A 21634-nucleotide genomic window follows, 5' to 3' on the forward strand; every position below is an offset into this window, starting at 1 on the left:
CTGTAAAACAGTGCATTGCATAGTAAACTGTAAAATAGTAAATAGTGATAATAAATCCTCCTGGAGGAAAATAAATCCTCAGATGAAAAATGAAAGTCAAAATAATGTGCAATAAATAGAAATAGAAATAGAATTTACACGTTTCTACATTTTCTGTGACTTTGTACACATAAATGCAGTTTTTCTGCAATGTCTGTCATATTTAATTATTAATCTGTATATTTATAAATAAACCATGTTTGCAGGCTACTATAAGGCTGTGACATCCTGTTTCTGCAATTTTACTGCCGAATAAACGATCCGCAACGTATTTTTCTTGAATGCAACTCCGCATCTGACTGGCTGCAACTTTATTGTTCTTTCAACAGCAGATAGCGACGAACAACGACGGTCTGACGCTACTGCCTTTGAAATGGCGTTGATGTAGTCCAATACGCCGTTATTTGTAGTTATTGTGCTCGTTTTGGTCGCTTCAGGTTTTACTTTTCTGGTCCAGTGTGAACTTCTGGGCGTGACCTCTGTCTTTGGGCATTACGGAGTTTGAAAAACAAAAATGTGGTAAAGCAAATTGCTAATAGTTTTCGTTGCATAATAAGGCCGCAGCCACCCCCGACCTTGCGTAGGGATTACAACGGCTTTTAAATGCTTGGCCTGCCGCGGCGACATGTCGGTGAGTTGCTAGCGTTAAATATCAACTTAGCTAACAAACGACGCTTCTTTGTTTGAGTATAAATGATTTACAGTAGCAGGTGCCTTTAGTCATTCTTTGTAATTTAGAAGCTTAATTAATTGCACGAAATGTTTTCTTGTGTAAATTAAAGTTAACATCTTCGGAAATGCCTGGTTTAGATGCATCGGTGGCTAACGCTGCTAACGTTAGCTTACTTGCTAAACACGTTAGTGCTTTCATAGCAATACAACATTGACGGTATGTTTACAAACAGCGAGCTAATGTTACTACCTGCCAGTTAGCTACTGTTAAAAACTAGCCTTAGTTAGCAGAAGCTAAATATTAGTAATCCAAAATCTGACTAGGATATAAATTACCGCTGCCTCCCTAATTCGATATATTAAGAATATGAAATAGTTTTGTTCTCGTAAGAATAATGTTATTCTGCCAAAACGACTAGTTTCGTTACCCAGCTAATTGACTGAGCTGCATCTCAGGTTGCCTGAGCTATGGCAGGAGCAGGTTTTATGGATTTTTACTCATAAGGTTGTAATGCATTTGCGTTATTATCGCATCTTACAGCAAGATATTAACATTTTTTTCCCCTTCTGCTAAATTTCGACAGGCTTCCAAGTGAATCCAAGCTGGACACGTGTATCAGTAACAGGAGTCTTTAAGTGAAGTGACAGACTCACAATTCAGCAACATTACCCTTACTACATAGTACATAAAGCCTTTGGTTGGTTTAATAGGCCCTCTCATCCGAATTAGAGTTTCACATCTTAACCACACACACACATGCAATATGGCATCAGTGCCAGTGTACTGCTTGTGTCGCCTTCCATATGATGTGACACGCTTCATGATTGAGTGTGACATCTGTCAAGACTGGTTTCATGGGAGGTAGGTCACTTTCAAACTTATTACTTTGTTAATGTCTGTGCGCAGCAAGTTTCAAATACTGCGTTGTGTGATTCATGATGTGGTTATATCTGTTGTCGTAGTTGCATGATTCCTGTAGGTGTGCTCTGTATTCAACCCATCACAATTCAGCTACGTGTTCTGCACATTCTTCGTCTGATATAAGAATGTTTTCTGTGCAGCTGTGTTGGAGTAGAGGAAGACAAAGCAGCTGAGATTGACCTGTATCACTGCCCCAACTGTCAGGTCACTCATGGGCCATCTGTCAGTAAGTAACCATTCCTTAAATTGTTGTGATTTTAGTGGTCTTCTCTTACATAGTAATGCACTTACTGATCTTTTTTATTTGTCTTGTCTTTTTTTCTCAGTGCGCAAGCGCCGTGGAGGCAATAAGCAGGCAGATACTGCTGCTGGAACAAGAGAGCCAAGTCGGCCCGTTAAAACAGGCAGCCCACAGTTTGTTCGGGAGCTACGGAGCCGCACATTCCCAAAGTAAGTCTTTCTTATTGTCCAGCAATATTCACAAGTGTGAAGATAAAAAGGTAAATGGTAAATTCCATTCAATACTGATTGTAGTTTACATCACATATTGTTTCAACAACTAAATGTGAACATAAGGTACTTTTTATTACATTGTTATTGCAACCAATCTACATTATATTGTACTGGAGTTGATCAAGTGTAGATATTATCTAACCAATGTATGGTGTCCAGCACTAGGCTGGTTAGAGATCCTGTACCTTACCAAAATAAATGTAAAACAATCTGTTTTGTATATTTTCTATCTGTGATCACAATCAAAACTTGTGCATGTTTGTGTTTCTTTGACAGTGCGGATGAAGTCTTGTTAAAGCCGTCTGGAGCCCAGCTGACAGTTGAGTTTCTGGAAGAGCACTCATTCAGTGTTCCTGTCATGGTGCTGAGGCGGGATGGCCTTGGCATGACCCTTCCTCCAGCTTCATTCGGAGTCAGTGATGTAGAGCATTACATCGGTATGGTTTCCAACACATTTAGTACTGCGTTTAAATGCGTACATCTGTACTGTTCTTAAAGATTTTAAAGCTAATGCATGTTCGAGAAATTTAAAATTTGTTTTCTGTGTTGTGTTGAACATGGTAAATAATTAATCTTCTCTTGTCAAACGTGTACATTTTGTTCTAATTGTAGGTTCAGACAAAGAGATCGATGTAATTGACGTGTCTCGTCAATGTGACTTGAAGATGAGGTTGGGAGACTTTGTTGAATACTACAACAGCCCCAACAGAGACAAAGTGCTCAATGTCATCAGCCTTGAGTTCTCTGAGACCAGGTACACAAAGAGATTCACTTTACTAACTGTTCAGTTCGTCAGAATGATGCAGTGTCTTGTTATTTGAGTTTAACGTTACCTCTCTTTCCAGTTCAGTTATTCTTAAAAGCAGTTCAATGAATGAGAGCCTCATCGATTAAGTGAAGTTGTATTGTTGTGGATGTGATGTTTTGAATGTGTGTTGGACTTGTTTTAGGTTGTCAAATTTGGTGGAGACCCCAAAGATTGTGAGGAAACTGTCATGGGTTGAAAACCTCTGGCCAGAAGAGTCTGTGTTTGAACGCCCCAATGTGCAGAAGTACTGCCTGATGGGAGTGAAGGATAGTTACACAGACTTCCACATTGACTTTGGAGGCACCTCAGTTTGGTACCATGTCCTGAGGGTGAGACGGAAAATAATTTTACTTATCTTTGAAAAGTTACAGTGACTACAAAACATTTTTTGTCTTAAAAAAATTAAGAAGAAAATTTGTACTTAAAAAATTTTTTTTTTATTATTTTACAAGCTTGTCTCTCTATGTCTATACAGGGCGAGAAAATCTTTTACCTAATTTCTCCAACGGCAGCCAACTTGGCGCTTTTTGAGCGATGGAGTTCCTCATCTAACCAGAATGAGATGTTCTTTGGAGACCAGGTTGATATGTGTTACAAGTGCTCTGTCAAACAAGGAAACACTTTGTTCATACCAACAGGTAAGCTGTGATATTTCTGTTTATTTTATTGACAGGAAAAGTGATTATAGCTGCTAGTCAAAGTCTGAATCAAATAATGTTCACACTTGTTATTTGGTTGTCTTCTAGGGTGGATTCATTCTGTGCTGACTCCAGTGGACTGTCTAGCCTTTGGAGGAAACTTCTTGCATAGTCTCAACATTGACATGCAGCTGCGGTTAGTTCCCTCAGGACTGTTTCCCTGCCAAGTTCATGCAGTTGTATTGTAGCCTGTTTTGACTGAAATGTCGAAGACAAAGTGAGAAATTTAAACGTAATTCCACTTGGTAATTGCTTCAGTGCAGTTGCATACTAAACATACTTGCCACTTTGGAGACGTACAATTGCCTTTCATTTGTTAGCTCTCACTTCCCCCTACACATGATGCTGACTCTGTTGTAATTTGCCTAATTTTCATGACTCTTCAGAAATTAATGTGTTAAAGAAACGTTTAGTTTCTCAATTACTGCTGTTCCTCACTTCTAATTCTTAGGGCTTATAGTTCTTGGGGATATTTGGTCAAAAACTGCTATTTATTTCCAGTTACATCTCTATACAAGTTTGTGGCAATAACCATTAATGTCTGACTTTTCCTGTGCTGTGTTATCATTTATAGGGCGTATGAAATAGAGAAGAGATTAAGCACAGCAGACTTGTTCAGATTTCCCAACTTTGAGACTGTGTGCTGGTATGTTGGAAAGCACCTTCTTGATACCTTCAGAGGTGAGAGAGTTCGGTGAATTTTATAGTATTCGTGTTATGTCTTTCTGTAATGACTTGAGTGGCCTACATTTACTGTTTGTCATCGTGATCTTATCAACCTTATGCTATTCTGTCTCACAGGTCTGAGAGAAAACCGCAGACACCCCGCCACTTACCTGGTTCACGGCGCTAAGGCCTTGAACAATGCCTTCCGCAGTTGGACCCGTAAAGAGGTAAGCAAAATCTTGTGCAGTTACTTTATTTTTTTATGTATCATTCTTTCCTCTCTTCCTTATTTTCGTGTTTCTTTTTCTTTTCTTTTTCTGCATTTTAAAAAGGTGGTAAATCACAGATCATCAAGTCATTTTAAAAGACAACTTTAAAAGAACATTTGGGATATATGCATGTTCATTTCCTGGTGGAGAGTCAGATAAGAACATTATTACTACTGGCATATCTGACCATTGGATATAAAGCTACAGCCAGCACCTCTGAAGCTTATTCATTTGTTTATTAAATCAATATTAAACCAACTGAAATAATGAGTTTTATTGGGGAGGTTATATATCGTACTGTTTCTTGGCTCTGAGCATAGACTTTATATGAAGATGGACAACGGGTCTCCACTTCCTCCCACTGCACAAAAATGATGCTGTTGACATCATTTGGAGCCAGAGTCTGTGCGGTAGGGATCAGGGCTGGAGCCGCTGTATCCAGGTCCTGCCCATTCACCCGCCCGACTCAGTAGCAAAACAAATTCAAACCAAAGTTGTCACACAATTTACATTTGAACATACATCAGCCTTATAACAACTACCTAAAATGAGAAAAACCATGTTTGGGAAACATATTTTTTTTATGTGTATTTGGATTTTGAGTATGGCCCATGTACCATTCGCTAACATGGAGGACAGGATTTATGACCATTTCAGAATCAGAATCAGAATTCTTTTATTGTCATTGTTCAAAGAAAGCACAACGAAACTTGAAATACCAGCTCTCGTAGGCAGTGCAAAACAACAGGAGAGTCTTTGGCTCCAAGCAGTTGCCAGTGAAACGGCAGAGACTCCAACAAGTTAGTGGTCACGGCATATAACCCATTCTAAAACAGCAAATTTCATTTTGCAACTCAACAATCAAGATATGACACCATTTCACAGTCAGCTGATTCCCTGTTTCTAGGCTTGTTGGACGGATATGATAGTGATCTTCTTATCTAACGCTCCACCATAAAGTGTATTTCCTCTTGAAAATTTTCAAGACAAACAAGAAAATGCTTTATTTCAGATGTATCTTTGGAAAATATTGTGCTTGATGATTTATCTCCCTTCACTCAGGCTTTATCAGACCATGAAGTGGAAATTCCAGAAACCATCAATACTCAGACACTGGTGAAGGACCTGGCCAAGGAGATTCGTCTGGTTGAAGTAAATAGAATCGCTGAGAGTGCATGTTTTCAAGCTTTTTTTAAACAAAATTTTAAATGTGTATATATAAATGTCACTGTTCCTTTTTTCCGTTGTACTGACTAAACAACACTCTGTCTTCTGATAGGACATCTTCCAGCAAAACATTGGCCGCACTGGACCTCAGTTTCCTGGTTCACCACTCTCCAAAGCTCCTCTGACCACCTCTCAGAATTCAGGACGTCCCCCTGGAAGAAAGAAAGGACCAAAGCCTAAGGAGGTGATAGGGGGTCTTGGGCCCCCAGGACCCAAGAAGAAGAATCAGAAGGGGCTAATTAAGGCAGAAGCAGGAGAACTTGACCTCATTGAGATCCACACCAAACATACACTCAAAAAATTTCAACCTGGCAAGTCCAAAAACAAGAACAAGGTATGACGTTTTTAGGCATTTGTGATGACAGTGGGAATGCTTCTCCATCTTTGTGTTTGACTTAATGTTTCATCCTCATATTTACTTTCCTTGTCTTTCCAGTTGGAGCTGCCTTTAGAGGAGTTTGAAGGGAAGCTAAATAAAAGCAAACTGAAACTTGTGCTGACCAATGGAAAAATCCAAGGGTAAGCTATGCAGCTATAAGAGGAGTTTCTATTACTTTTGTGATCCTATGGTCCTACCAAAGGTTTGTGTTCTTACCTCCTGATCCTCTGGCTTTAGTAAGAAGGATGGCAACAGTAATGGTGCAGGAAGTGCCGGAAAGTACAAACATCTTGCCATGGAGGGATCCAGTCTGTCTGACTTGGAATCCGAGGATGAGCTGCAGATTGATGAGACGCCTCCTCCTCGACGCAAGCCAGCAGGACCTAGCAAGAAAAAGAAACTAAGCGGTGAGGGTGTGACTTAAAACAAGAGTAGAATGTATGTATTAGCTCTTGTATGGACATCTCTTTAATTGCTTTACCCTGCCAACAAAGTGATTAAACGCTTGGACTGTTGGCTAAATGTTTGTTGTACCTAGTATAGTTAAGTAGTATGATTTCAAAGCCACCTTGCTGCTGAAACCTAACTGTGTTAAATTGCGTCATTAGGTCTTCCCAGGAAGCTGCCCAGAGCCAAACCCTGCTCTGATCCCAATCGCATCAGGGAGCCAGGAGAGGTAGACTTTGACATTGAGGTGAGATTATTATGGATACACCAGTGAGGTTTTCTGGAGCCAAATCTGAATGTCATCTTTAATCTATAGTAGCCAGTATAAATCAGTAAGTCTGTACCATAGATGAAAAAAACAATTTACTTCACACATGCCATTGCATGTTACAGCTGTAAAGATTACAGACTACAATAATACAATATTCCTTTGAGTTTATCTTTGTTATGCATTTAATACCAAACATACCAGGTTCCAAGTTTAGCATATAGCTGGTTACAGCTCTTCACAAAGTATATTTGTTAGTATGTAGTTGTTCGCATAATTTCTTAAATTCTTGTCCCCACACTGAATCAGATTAGATCGGCTGCTTTATCAACCTAATTTCCCTGCACTGCTAAATGCTGTTTTCAGTTTGGCCAAGCTGGCTCACAGCAAAGTACAATGCATTTTGGAAGAGAAAGCCAAAAGTAATTTTGTGATACCCACTGAAATGGATGCACAGTATTAAGGTTTACATTGTGGTAAAATACACTCTTCTGTCCAATGGCATAAAATGCTTGTGATCTGTAACCATCCATGTTTTACAGTGGAAAAGCAGGCTTTTTCCCTCCATCAGTTTGTTTACTATGACGTTTCACCAGAAATGTATTTTTACAGCACATTAATAATAGCATGTTTGTGCATGTGGCTTCAGGAGGATTACACCACTGATGAGGAGGCACTCGCTGCCCACGGAGTGAAGGGTGGTGCAGGGGGCATTCTGGACTTATTGAAAGCCAGCAAGCAAGTGGCAGGCTTGGACTCTGCAACACTCAGGTTAGAGCTCCTCTCACACCAGTTATTCCTTTAATATTTGTTGTATTTGACATTCAAAATCTGAGTCTCTGATTATATTTTAGAAGATATGTATTTAAATAGGAATAGTTCATTTGAGTTTCATGATGTTTGAAGTTGTTTATTTCTAAACACCCTTCCTGGTCTTTGGATGCCAGTAATTAGACCAATACTTCAGGACACAAGTGGGAGTAAATGTCTCACAGAATGCAACAAGCTTTGAAACTTGCATAGTTCACATATTTGCAACGCTATGTTTGGGAGGTTATTTTTGAGATCAAGAGTGATTGCTTAACGCTGTTCTTCTCTCAGTGAGGAAGCCCCAGCCTCTCCCAGTACCCGTGATGCCATTCAGGGTATGTTGTCCATGGCCAACCCCCCTTCCTCATCCTCGTCTTCATCCTCTTCATCTCCCTTATCCATTTCTGGAGGCCTGACAGAGGGACTAGGGAAGGTTAAGGACAAGGGTGGCAAAGCTGTATGGGTGACTGGAGGGACCAAAAAGACAGCAAGTCCTGAAAAGAAGCCCGTCATCCAGCGGCCTGGAAAACGGCCAATAAAACGGCCGGCCCGTCACCTCAGTGATGAGGAGAGTCCTGATGAGCAAGAGACTCTGGGCACCTGTTTCAAAGATTCAGACTATGGTGAGCAATACACTGCACAAATCAATGCTAGCAAATGTGCCAAAGTTTATAGCTTTTATTGATCAAGTTAATGTTTAATTATGGTAATCAAATCTTTTGTTTAAGTTTATCCGTCCTTGGAGTCTGATGAGGAGGACCATGCTAACAAGGCTAAGATGAAGCGAAAGAAAAACTGGGATGACACACCTTGGAGCCCAAAAGGTACCTGGTGTAAACATAGGAGCAAGACAGATTAGATTTGCTTTTTGGCTTGCTAATCTCTTGATTATTATTTTCGTTTACAGCCAGGGTGATGCCCACCCTTCCCAAACAGGAGCGACCAGCCAGGGAAGGGGCCAGAGTCGCATCTGTAGAAACCGGTCTTGCAGCAGCCGCTGCCAAGCTGGCACAACAAGTGAGTTGGGCAGCATATTGGTCTTTTGCAGTCCAGTGAATAATGTGGAGTAGAAGCATCTTTCAATAAAGATAATGACTATGGGTTTTTTTTTCTTTGGATATGATTCAGGAGCAGCAAAAGCCTGCTAAAAGGAAGTACACCAAAAAGCAGCGTCCTCCTGCTCCTGTAGTCTCTCCTCCCCCTGCTCCAACTGAGCCAGCTCCACCCTCACCACCACCTGCTCCAGAGTCTGCAGCAGACTTCAGTCCAGACAGGAGGATGGATTACTACTCTGCTAGTCTGCTGGACCATGAATACACAGCAGGACCGGGACCCTTTGGGCCTGGAGGCCCTAGAGGCAGTGGAGCCATGGCTCCTGGTGTATTCCTCACATCACGCCGACCTTCACTGTCTCCGCAGAACAGCAGCAGTCACTCTGGTGCATCACCTGCAAGTTTAGCTGGCCAAGGCACAACAGGAGTTGGTCAAGGTAAGCATAGACCTTTTTACCATTGATCCAATAATTTCATGTCTGTATGATAGCACATTTTCTTATGTATTTCTCCCTTTCACTTTAATTTAGGGAAACGTCCAAAGAAAGGACTTGCAACTGCAAAACAGAGACTTGGAAAAATTCTGAAAATTCATCGCAATGGCAAACTTCTTTTGTGAGAGAAGTTGGAAATGTGGCCAGAAACTCATAAGGGGGGATGAAGAAAAAGGCTTTTATGAAAGTAGGTCTGAAGGAAATAGAGATAGTGATCTATATTTTGTACTCTTGATAAATTAGTTTACCGTTTTCGCCTGTTATTGAACCTCACAATATCTTGTCCTACACCAGTTATTCTGTCCAGCTAATTAGCAGCGTGTTTTGGCACTTCACTTATCTACATAAAGATATTTTGAACAAATCACTGTAATGTGCTTGATGCACACTCAATGTGGTAAATGTGTCATAATGATCACACAATATTTGACATTAGCAATTTCAAAACATGCATTTCAAAATGACAGGTGGACATTGATTTAACTAGCTAGACTAACTAGCGTAATGAATTGGCAGAACTTAATGGTTTCTTTTGTTTAGGCTATTTGTAGTAGCTCTGTTTATGCAAAGACATTCTACTGTCCATCATAATTTTCTAAAAGGGAAAGAAAAACGCCACATTTTCTAGTCACGTCAAATGCAATGTCTGTATAGCCCTCACGCAGTCCCACACACAGTCATGCAGTTGTAGTATTGTAATTAGTTGTCTTTTTACCTCATTTTGTATCTCATAAAACACAGTCTTGTGTGGTATGGTGATTACAGAACCCCAGTCTTTACACACAATAAACAGTTTCTCAAAAATCCAGTGTATTTACGTGGTCAGCTCCCAGTACGCCACATGTATTCATTCTTTTTGGGAAATTTATCACTGGTGTTTGTAGAACTCATTTTACTCCACAAAGTGTAGCTCTATACATGAAACAGAAAGCACTCAACTAATGCCAAGTGTGACATACAGTTCTATTTATTCTGATCATATTTATTCAACAAGGCAGCATTTCACCATCTCTTGGCCTGTTTTACACATAGTACATCTTTAACACCTCGTCTCTTGGTCAGTACTTTATTTTCAACCACTTAACACCTGTACAAAAAATGTATTCTTTGCTTTGTTAGAATTTTTACAGCTTAAGTTGTCATTGTAAATATTTGTAATATTTGTAATTTATATAGCTACATTGGAGGAGCAGAAACTTATAATGACATGAAGAGACTAGCTTCCTGTGAGTTGCCGTATTTTGGTGCCCCAAGTGTTGGCAGCGTTCTTGGGCCAGATCTAAAGAGATGTGCTTTCTATCCACAGAATGTACCAGTCTTAAAATGTTGGCAAATGTGTAGATTTGACTGTCAGAAAACATTGTGGAGGCACAGGCTATAAATTGATATGTAAATATATGTTGTAATTTAAGTTCTTTTATAGTTCAAAAACTTTGAAATCTTTCTTAACATAACTTGTACATGATACATTGCTGTATTTGGAAAATATCAGAAATAGTTCATTTTTTTATATTTGTACGCAGTAATTGTCATGCTTAGTTTGTCATGTTGTCTTGTCAGTGTAATAGTGAAAGTTTTCTGGAAAAAAAATGCCCTTGTTTTATTTCATCCATTTAGTTTTATATTAATTATTGTTGATAGTCACTCTTGTGTTGGTGTGTACTGTGTGTTTCAAACATGATGTGTTTAAATACGACCTGGAACAGATAAAATATACCTTGGGCAAGATTTCATTTTTCATTGAATTTATTTTAGGCCCACCAAATCACCAATAGTGTGATTTGTGGGCCAAATGAAAGGGTTTCTGTTTACTGTGCTTCAATCTAATGGAGAGCTCAGTTGCATTCACTAAAGTGGGATTTAGGCAATTTTCTGTATTGGAAAGTCATTAAGATACAACAAGTAATATTGTGTTGTATTAAACACATCTACACTTATTGATTTCTTACATTTCTTATTGATTTCTTACAAGTCCAGTTTAATAATGTTAAAAAAACACTTTAGATAACACTTTTGAATGAGTTCTGGTGACCACAGTTTTTCTCAGGGTTTCTTTTGTACTAATTATTGTACTATTATTTTCACATCAAGACATTATTTCAATTGCACGATTTTAAATACAGCTTTTCCCCATCCACACAGGGGTTACGTGGTTTTGTTATCAAAACTGTGCAGTCTTTATTTCCTAATTGTCCTTGAATTTGAATACTTTCATATTAAACTGAATTAAAATATTTTTTCATGAAGACTGGAGAACTCTCCTGTGTGCTTTCGTTTGCACATCTGATCACAAGTTCGAGGCTGGAAATACCGGTTTGTAGGCGGTGTGTGCCTTCTTGCAGACGAAAACGCATTAGCGTCGTTTCTCTACAACAATTACAAGGGAGTGTCCTGGGTGAACGCAGCAGCAGGTAATCTCGCGAGATCGGAGCTGCCCTACCGCTCGCTAGTGCAAGATGGAGAAGCAAATGTAACACGCACTCGAGGTAAGCAGAAAGACTTATTCCATTGTATTGACATGGGTTTAGCTAACTGGTGGTATACATTTCTCTTCCTTAACCACTACCGTCGATGATTCGCGCCCACCACTGGCACCCGAGACTACAAATCTAGCGTCTTTTTAAGGGTAAAGTACGGATCATATGCTGTGTAAACCGCCATTTTTAATTTAGCCATGATCCCACTGATGGAGCATTGTGCGGAGCTCGCACTGCTAGCTAGCTAGCTAGCTCGCGCGAAACCCGCAAACATACACACTCACACACACTCATGTTCACTGTGTGTGGGTATGAACGCTTCTGTACTACTACAAGTCAAAGCTGTGTCCTCGTTCAGTGGCTTCTCTCGCTCATCTGGAGTGATTGTACAAATAACCGGTGAGGGTAAATATGTGTGGCAGGTTGCTGATTTGACTTTTCGTGGTCTGCTAACGTTAGTTGTCCATCAAAGCTGAATTTGTGCCGAAGTAACTAACGTTAGCCTAAAGTGCTAACGTTAGTGAGCCTAGCTAACGTCACCTAACTAGCTTTTAACTTTGGTAACGTTAGCGCCACCATTGACTTAACCCAAACTGCGTAGTGTTAAGAAGTTACCTTAATAATGATACTGGCAAACAATATTGTACAAGGTTACAACTAAGCTGGCTAACTTGAGAATGATAAGCGAGTCAGGGGATGTATGTTGGTAATGTTACTCAAACTAAGGTATCATCCACTGCCATTACTGACCAGCTCATACCGTCAGTGGCTTACATTAAGGATGTTTAGGAATATAATTGTGCAGAGATGTGTCATAAATCAAATAAACCCATTCGGGAAGCATCACACTGTTAAACGGGCCTATAACTACGAATGTACATCATATTTAGGAGTCTTTTTTAACGCAAGAAGTGATGCATCTCAGTGAAAACAGATTAAACTATTTTAATGTCAAGTTAGTAAAGTGAATCTGTGGCGTCTGTTAGCATCCCCTTTGGTCCTTGTCACCCTCTTAAGCTGTGACTGTGGTGACAATGACATGACAACAGGAGGAGGGGACTTGTTGCAAAGAATGCTGCATACTGTATTGATTTATTCTGTAACAAAACAATGGCTCAATTTATCAATTCATGCCTGTCCTTAGCTGGCACACTGAAGTTGATCTGCATCAGCAGTAGACACCACCAGCTGACTTCAAAGCACAGACAGTGGAGAAAGGGACTGCAGATGTTTTGCCTGAAAATATATGAGGATGTACCGAAATTTTGGGCACTTCCGTTAATTGTGTATGATCGTACACATGTTGGAATTTTGATTACACATATTTAAGTATCAGACAATTGAGTGAGAGTGATGGTTTAATATTCAGAACTAATGTTTCAATTGAAGCACTGCTGATATTTGTGTGTTATTCATAATGAGACTTGTCGACATTTACAATCAATTTGACTGACTAACCAAGGCACCCAAGGGAATAATGAAAGCCTGAAGTCTGAATCAAGCAGCTGAGCTGCATGGCAGACAAATCAGTTAAACTTATTATTAGAGAATTACAATTGGAAGCAATGAGTTTCGACTCCATGCCCCTAATGAGAATTGATAACCTACACATTAAAGACGCCATGTTTCCAAACAAGATATCAAAGAAGTCAGTTATTCTTGAATTATGTTTTAAAAGAACACATGCTGACCCAAGGACTGTAGAAATGTTCTCAGAAATTCTTGAGATGTCTAATATGTGTAAAACCGCAGCGGTCTGGCAGAGAGGCATGTAAAGTCACATTTGCTTATAAAAGAAAACCATGCAGACCCCAAAGTTATAAAAGTTGGAAGTGGGTTTTAAAGCTTTCAGGTTTTAATTTGAACTTCAGGTGTGTTTGACAGAATGTAACTGATAACATAACACAAACTTTAAATAGAAATCAGTTTCTGTCCCTCCTGATCTGCATTATCACATAATTTATTCATACAGTTGAAGTTGCCATAAATAGTTTTCACAATCTTTGTTTAGTTTGTAAACCAGCTGCTTACATTTTCTTATTCTGTGATATCTGATATGATTGTTTACACATTTGCAGATAGTTTAAAGAAACTGCAAAGCAAGCCAAGGATGAGAATGGTGGATCTATTGAACCAAAGCAGTGTCTGGTATGTACTGCTTACCCATTTACTACTTTGACTAAAACTATTCTAGTAAAACCCATATACACATAAGGGATACAGTGATTTGTGATTTGCATTTTTTTTTTTTTTACCAAGCTTATACCATCCCACAAAATAATTTAATCACTACTTAGGGTTAATAGCAGGAAACACACAAAGGAAACAGGAATATGTAAGTTCCTGCTTTTTCCAACACCGGAATTATCAGATATTTCTGGTGAAATGAGGTATATCTAAATTATAAAGCTAAATTATCTTAAGTTTTCCTATTTTCTGACGTCAGTTTCTCCCTAAACATTGTAAACTTATTTTCTTCTCCCCTGTGGTCTTGTATATCCATCCACATGGTGCTGGAGTGATTAACTGTAGTTATTTATTTGCATTTATCAGCTGCAATTCAACCCAGTACAATGGGGCTCAGTGGCACAGGGTTAGTGCTGCTCATAGCGCCAAATTACTCTGGAAAAAGTCACTAACTCTTTGATATCTGAAAGTTAAAATAGATTTGACAGTGATTTTTTTTTAAATTTTTTATAGAAATCCAAATAACTATATTAAAGAGTTGTGAACAACTATAGTATGAAATTATGTTGAATAATCATGGGTTTAGCTAACTGGTGGTATACATTTCTCTTCCTTAACTACTGTCATTGTGTGTTTATAGAGGAATCATTCATTCATTAATAATTTTAAAAAATAAATTTGTGCCACACACTGTAATCGATTGATGCATCCATCTTTGATAAAGATGGCATATTTGACATGGTTACCGCATCCCTTCAGATATTTTAAGTTGGAGACAGCTTGCTTAACCTTCCTTGATTTTCAACATCCCTAAGTGTGAATACAGTTTTTGTTTCGTTTCAGTGAATCGCGTTATACTCCAAGGCACTGTTCTGGAAATCATGTCTCAGTTTTGATGGAATATACAGCAGTTATAATGATTCTAATAGATTACTATTCATTAATTTAACTTGTTCCACCATCATAATGCTGATATTAGTTCCTATAATAAAAAACCCCAGAACTTTGTATGCCATTTTTATATATGTATATGTATATGTATATATATATATATGTATATATACACTACTCACAAAAAGTTAGGGATATTCGGCTTTCAGGTGAAATTTCAGGATGAACCTAAAATGCATTCTAACCTTTCCAGGTGAACTTAATGTGACATTCTCTAAACTTTTGAATGCACATGTCCAACTGTTCAGTGTTTCAGTACTTTTTGCACAAGTTGCTGTTCTCTAACAAGAAGCTTAACAGCAGGTTTGATCCATGAATCGACCAATACATTTCCTGCTTCAGTTAGAATTGGTATTTAAACAGTCCTCCTCATCATGCTGTTCACATTCTGACATCACGAGACCAAGACGACACCTAACAATTGATCAGCAGCACCTCGGCATTGCGAGGCTTCAAACAGGAAGTCCTCAGACGGAGGTGTTCACTGAGCTTAGAGGGTCACAGAGTGTCATCAGGAGGTTGTAACAGTGATACAGAGAGACTGGAAGAGTCACAGAAAGGAGAGGAGTGGACGTCCTTTGGCCACATCCCAATTTATTGAGACACTGAAAATTTTTTGTTGTGGTATACCCACCACTGTTGTTAGCTTTTCTTTCAATAAATTGTTTGAGATGAAGGAATTACCATTGCATGCTTCTACTTAAATGCCCTACTTTCATGATATAATATCACTGTAGCATTAACTTTTTACATTTTCCATAAATTTCACCTGAAAGTCGAATATCCCTAACTTTTTGTGAGTAGTGTGTATATATAAAATATGAGTCTAAAACAGTATTTACTGAAGTAACTGAAGAATTCTCAACATTAAAAGTTCAATACAATCACTAGAGATCTTTATTCAGCTGGCATTGAAACTGGGATGCCTCTGTTTCATTATCAGCTGAATTAGTCATGACCAAATATGCTCTTAAAATCTTGGCTTTACTTCATATGCATGTGGCAAACACTGCAACTGTTCATACATTGTGTTTCAGTACTGTTCACAGACAATTGCATGAAATTGTGATGCATGTATAAAACGTATCTCCCCGTGGTGTGATTGACAGCTGTGTACAACTGTAAGGATTATGTAGTGATATTAATTACTATTGTTATAGCTCCTATGGTCGTTTGCTGTGGGTGTTGTCTGTTGCAGATAGGTGTTGATCTTAAATGTTAAGGGCCGCATAAAATATGAAGGTGATGCATTCCACAGAGGGCCAGTTACCCTATATTAACAAGCACTGCATCGATAAACAGTGTCACTGTCTACTCTTTCCCTCCCGTAACGTTATTCACTTTTTGCACACTACCCACAGTCATGATGACTGTGCCAACAGCTATCGTTAGTGCCTATGTGCTATGGAAACAAGCGCGGATACTCTGAAAAATAATACAACGAACGGATGAACACCCTTCTTCGCCGAGCCGGTAGCCTGTAGTCAATTTGCCCAAACGAAAATTGAAAACAAAACTCGCAGTGTCACGTTAGACCCGTCCGACAATGATTCAGCGAGTTATTATGCGTTTCTGCTTGCTACTCAACTAACGGCGGCTAGCCTGCTAGCTAGCGCGTGTTACGGCTGTTTAGCAGAGGAACCAGGGTAAGAGCCCCAGCAAAGTAACGATACCTGGCTCCAGGTATTTGACACACACCCAGCTTACTGTCGCTGGTCACCGAGTGGTGTTTACGGTTTCGCTTTTACTTGGAGCGGAGACGGTGCCGGAGTAGGGAGTGCGGGCTTCTTTTGCGGCCTGCGCAGCCCCGACCTAGATTAGTCAAGAGTCAGGTCAGGACAGCATGGTGAATCTGTGAGATCTGGATTGACAGCTGTGGCACAAATAGCTTCAACTGTCTGGTTTTTGGTTAGCTACGTCTTAGATGGTTGCTGTTAATTGCAGTTACGACTTGCTTGCGACTTTGCCGATTTGTATAGGGTCTGGTGGTATTCAAACGCGTTGAAGTATTTCAAGAGAAGATCGTTTGCTAACGATACCGGTAGCTCAGTGTTAGCTGGTCAGAGGCTAACATGAACTCCGTAGCAAACGTTACCGATCGAAGTCTTTGGGACATTAAGCTTCCTAACGTGCCTTGTTGTTTGCTAATCACCAAGCAAGCCGATGTTGTTTGCGGGCAGCAACTGCAGTCCAACATATGTGTAGTGACTTGTTAACATCGGGTAAATAACGTTGTGCTGTTAGCAAGGGTGACGTTAGCTTGTTAGCTATGTAGCTACAACTTTAACCTGTCAGCGTCAAGTCACTTGAGTTGATGGTGGGCAAGTATACGGTGACTTAGCAATGTGTTTTATTTAGATATCACTTGAATCCCGCGTACGTGAAATGTTAGATATTTTTTTAAGGCTATTAAATTGGGCCCGGCATAATTTGATTAACTTTGTGTCGGATGTTGCTAGTTAGCTACTAGCTAAGTCTCTGCCTCGGTCTGCTTTGTGATGATCAGACCTGGCAAAATAACCTAAACAAATGTTGTGTCTTTACCTTTCAACCAATGGTTATGATCACTCAGTTGTTAGTTACTACAGTTTATTTAAAGGAAAATACCCATATCTTGTGCCCTTGCTCATTAGTTGAGTGCTTTGTCAAAATTCAGTATTTTATTCTAATTTACTTAGTACATCATGTATGAGCATATAGTCAGGATATATTGTTATGCATCTGTTATGAAATGGATGCTATCATTTATTTACAGTTTTAACTACACCTTTTTTGTACACCACCCTATTAGATTGATGTATCTTATAACTAAGTGTACACTTTCTAGTTTGCATCTTGGCACTGTTGCTAATTTGATTTTTACCATAATTTTGCAGGTAACGTGACTGGAACATGCTGTTAAGTTGGTATTGCCAAATTATTTTTTGTAAGTACATTTCACATTGTAAGCTGTGTACGAGTCCAGGGTTCTTAACTCTGTATCTGATTGTGTCATTGGGTTTAGCATCTTAACTGCAATATTTGGCTTATTTACCATTTCTAAATCTAAGAAGTTCTGTATCATAATATATTGAAATTTAGCGTCATGTGGTGTTTTTTTGATGGACATGTTTTTGACAGGAGCAACTAATAGAGATTATCGACAATGAAGGTCGACAGAAGCAAGTTAAAGAAAACTCCTACGGAAGCTGTGAGTATGGATTATGTTTGCATTGTGATCAATTCTAGCCACACTAATCCCTAATTTCCATAGTGTTACCATACCCACGTTGAGCTTTCCTATAATTAAATGTCAAAGAACCTCATAATAGGGGCACAACTCAGGGGATAGTAATGCTTAGTAAAAGGTGTTGCTTACTTTCATGTAGAGGATGTTTGGAATTTTTTAAAACAGCAATAGAGATTTGTCATCTGCACCACCCAGAATTTACTCTGCTTGACTAATCATTTTGTGCTCCTTCTGAACAGCCTGCTGACTGCAGGATACTTATAGAGAAGCTCAAGGCATGCAGTGATGAGCAGCTGCTGGTTGAACTGCAGCACATCAAGACCTGGAATATTGGCAAGGTAAGTCCTAAAGAAAAGACTGAGAGAATCTTTTCTGTTAGGAATTCTGACTGTATATCTGTTACGACAGGGTTCTTTCTGGTCAGTGGTTGTATCGTATATCATGGGAAGTTGATGGCCACTGGGGTGCGCCTTAGACTATGTCTCCATGAAATTATCTAATTCTTTAAAAGTTGCTTTCATGAAAATGACTGAAGTCCACACTAGCTTCTCCAGGTTGTTTTTATAGAGACCTCTGCTTATAGAAAAACGGCTTTAAAAACCTCTCTTCAACTGGAAAACAACAAAACTGCGCATTCAGCCAGCCTCTAGTAAGGAGTGGGACAAATATAGCCTGGCTGACAAAATTGTTATTTAATGGTCACATCGTCTAGCAAAGCTATAAATACTGGTGAATGGAATGGATATAAAATGGTGATTTAATTGAGCCTCATTGATACTACATGCTAACCAGTAGTCATTCTTACATTGCTGCCCTGCAACATAGTCTAACAAAATCAACATAAATACGTGTTAATCACAGCAGCAATGCTATGTGATGGGTTATGCAGACATTTAAAATGAGAAACAAAATTCTGTTTAAAGTATTTTTTCCTGAAAAATTGTCATGTATGGAGGGCTGAAACAGAGATAAAATTGCCTTTTTATTTAACCCGCTTAATGTGGATGCACTGCCCTCCAGAGGAGTGTACTATGAAGCTAGTTCAACATAGGCAGACTTACTTTGCATGACTCTTGCAAGCCCAGATAGCAGGTATCACGAAGGTGGTCATAGACTATCTTTGTTAACCCGGGCTTACTGCTTCAGGTTCTTGTGCACGTTCCCATATCAGGGGCCTTTGACGCATTATTTAACTCTCCTTCTGCACAAACCCTCTGAATATTTCCTCAATGGAGACTGAGGGGGGGAAAGGGGAGCAATCAATGCTGCCTTTAGGAACGGATTGTTATAATGGAGAAATATGAAGAATGTAAAAGCTGTTGTTGCAAATAAGGCAAGAGAGGAATGCTGACAGAAGTAAATATATTTATGTTCTAAGCACTAGCAGTGGCTCCTGTTTATTTCTAATCTAGCAGCTGCACATTGTAGAGTGCTTATTTAATTCAGCATATTTAAACATAGAGCATTTAGGTCTGACACGGTCCCATAAAGTAGACGTGGAAATCACTTAAGTTTTTGGCCAAATCAAAGTGAAATTAATTTTAATTAATTAAAGAATAATAATAATTTTAATATCTGTAGTAGACATTACCAATAGACTAAGCCTACATTTTCTCATTGGTGTAGCTGCCACTATTGTACCACTATTGTAAAATGGACATGGCAGCTGATCATCCACATCCACAGTGATCTGTTGTTGCTGTGTCTTCATTTTTTTAGTGTATGGATGGTCTGATATGTAACATTTGTTGGTATGTGTAAAATTGTAGATTTTCTGCATCACCAACTGGATGCAGGCAGTTTCCGTGACAACACGATGCATACAGTTTGCGCTACTGTAACTGTACGACTTCTTTTGGCCGCATTACTAATGTACAACTCAACAAGTTTGCATCATGATTTGCATGTGGCCCCACAATATGACACATACCCTCAATTAAAACTTTTTTATGGTAGTATAAGCTAAAACTTACTTGAGCATAACCGGTTCTGGACCAGGTTCTGCTTGCAGTATATATTACTATGGTGATCTAGAGCCACCTTCATGACATTGAAAAACCTGGCTTCGGGCTCAACATACCTCTCTAATCTCACTTTGTAGAAAACCCCATTTAGCATGCCTTCATTGTTCAATGGGTAATTACGATTCCCATGTTTTTATGAGCATGTACCACCCTGAATATAAGATTAATAAGTGTTAAAAAACATTTCCTGGGTGGTGATTTGCAGCATTTTATTTGGTGCCAGATGCGTTCAAATTACAAGACTATTGACTGTAACCGTCAAAAATTCACAGCAATGTTTAGATCGGATTCATTATCATCCCAAACACCTTTTCATATTCGGAAAGCATTTTGAGGAAAATAAAAAGGTCCGGGATACTTGACTCAATTGATCGCTGAAAATTTTCCTCTTCCTACTGTCTTTCAACAGTGTGAGCTGTACCACTGGGTGGATCTGCTAGACCGCTTTGATGGCATCTTGTGTGATGCAGGCCAGACAGTGGAGAATATGTCATGGCTGCTGGTGTGTGACCGTCCCGACAATGGACAGCTCAAAGCCCTGCTTTTGGCGGTGCTCAACTTCACAGCCCTGCTTATTGAGTATAGCTTCTCTAGGCACCTCTACAGCTCCATAGAGGTTGGTACTCTCGAGCACTACTCTGTTCTTCTGCATATGCTGCAGACACAAAAGTAAAGCAGCTCGTTAACTTCTTCCCTCTTTTTTTTTTCTACCAATCCCGTCCCCTTTACAGCACTTAACCACCTTGTTAGCATCATGTGACATGCAGGTGGTCCTGTCTGTGCTGAACCTGCTCTATGTGTTCAGTAAGCGTTCCAACTATATCACAAGACTGGGATCTGACAAAAGGACGCCTCTGCTGGCTCGTCTGCAACACCTGGCTGAGGTCTAGTGAATGCCATTGTTTTCCCATTGCCATGATTCCAGCTGTCCCTCAAGAGAAAGAGCTGCATTGTTTAGTCTCTTTGTTCTCTTTTATAGAGCTGGGGAGGAAAGGAGAATGGCTTTGGTCTGGCTGAGTGCTGCAGGGATCTGCCTATGACGGTAAGAATTTTACAGAGTGACATTCAGTATCTATCTCTGGTCAACTAACTACAGCTGTGGGACTCTTAGTTTTATGATTATAAATAAAGACTGTCAAATGAGACTAATTAACCCCTATTTATAAACTGTCTTTCCTTACTCTGCTGCCCCCCTTGGGTACATGAGTAGAAGTACCCTCCCAGTGCGACCACACTGCACTTTGAGTTTTACGCTGAACCAGGCCCTGAGGTCAAAGTAGAGAGGAAGGTAAAGACCAAGATATTTATTATGTACATATTTCTTGTACTATTGCGTTGATGGCCCAGCTTCTTCCTAAACCTTTCTAAACTCTCTTTTTGCCTCAGCAGACAAGTAGTAACACGCTACACTACATTCACATCGAGCAGCTTGACAAGGTACAGTCACATTAGAATTACCATTAACAGAGGTGTAACAATTTCTTTTTCTACATTTATCTTAA

General features: G+C 39.4%; 2 protein-coding genes across 11 annotated transcripts in view; both read left to right on the top strand.

Moving 5' to 3' along the window:
* Positions 1 to 382: 382 nt before the first annotated feature.
* On the top strand, positions 383 to 11464 carry phf8 (PHD finger protein 8). Its single transcript, XM_070839312.1, has 22 exons — positions 383 to 670; positions 1296 to 1573; positions 1774 to 1859; positions 1960 to 2083; positions 2423 to 2583; positions 2759 to 2900; positions 3097 to 3283; positions 3430 to 3592; positions 3701 to 3788; positions 4227 to 4333; positions 4454 to 4545; positions 5650 to 5739; positions 5867 to 6148; positions 6251 to 6333; positions 6431 to 6600; positions 6802 to 6887; positions 7558 to 7679; positions 8010 to 8341; positions 8447 to 8542; positions 8626 to 8735; positions 8847 to 9207; positions 9301 to 11464. The coding sequence occupies exons 2-22, from the start codon at positions 1476 to 1478 to the stop codon at positions 9387 to 9389; spliced, it is 3069 nt and encodes a 1022-aa protein (XP_070695413.1). The 5' UTR covers positions 383 to 670; positions 1296 to 1475; the 3' UTR covers positions 9390 to 11464.
* Positions 11465 to 11705: 241 nt separating this feature from the next.
* huwe1 (HECT, UBA and WWE domain containing E3 ubiquitin protein ligase 1) overlaps positions 11706 to 21634 on the top strand; it is a 40778-nt gene continuing 30849 nt past the window's right edge. For 6 of the 10 annotated variants that reach the window (XM_070839552.1, XM_070839561.1, XM_070839560.1 and 3 more), the window contains exons 1-10: positions 11706 to 11750; positions 13820 to 13889; positions 17756 to 17805; positions 18000 to 18069; positions 18348 to 18446; positions 20542 to 20748; positions 20864 to 21016; positions 21112 to 21174; positions 21343 to 21420; positions 21519 to 21569. In XM_070839552.1, coding sequence (XP_070695653.1) covers positions 18025 to 18069; positions 18348 to 18446; positions 20542 to 20748; positions 20864 to 21016; positions 21112 to 21174; positions 21343 to 21420; positions 21519 to 21569 — 696 coding nt within the window. In that variant the 5' untranslated portion in view covers positions 11706 to 11750; positions 13820 to 13889; positions 17756 to 17805; positions 18000 to 18024. Of the gene's footprint in view, positions 11751 to 13819; positions 13890 to 17755; positions 17810 to 17999; positions 18070 to 18347; positions 18447 to 20541; positions 20749 to 20863; positions 21017 to 21111; positions 21175 to 21342; positions 21421 to 21518; positions 21570 to 21634 lie in introns of all 10 variants that reach the window. The other 4 variants (XM_070839554.1, XM_070839558.1, XM_070839562.1 and 1 more) reach the window with 2 other exon arrangements.

The sequence above is a fragment of the Pempheris klunzingeri genome, chromosome 11, assembly GCF_042242105.1.
Source record: "Pempheris klunzingeri isolate RE-2024b chromosome 11, fPemKlu1.hap1, whole genome shotgun sequence".
Taxonomy (NCBI): Eukaryota; Metazoa; Chordata; class Actinopteri; order Acropomatiformes; family Pempheridae; genus Pempheris; species Pempheris klunzingeri.

Bases quoted from the DNA above. Each gene is read 5' to 3' on its own strand.
- phf8 (XM_070839312.1), top strand. From the start codon at position 1,476: ATGGCATCAGTGCCAGTGTACTGCTTGTGTCGCCTTCCATATGATGTG. The intron at 6,888-7,557 runs GTGAGATTATTA...ATGTGGCTTCAG, and splicing joins AGGTAGACTTTGACATTGAG to GAGGATTACACCACTGATGA. The intron at 7,680-8,009 runs GTTAGAGCTCCT...TTCTTCTCTCAG, and splicing joins TTGGACTCTGCAACACTCAG to TGAGGAAGCCCCAGCCTCTC.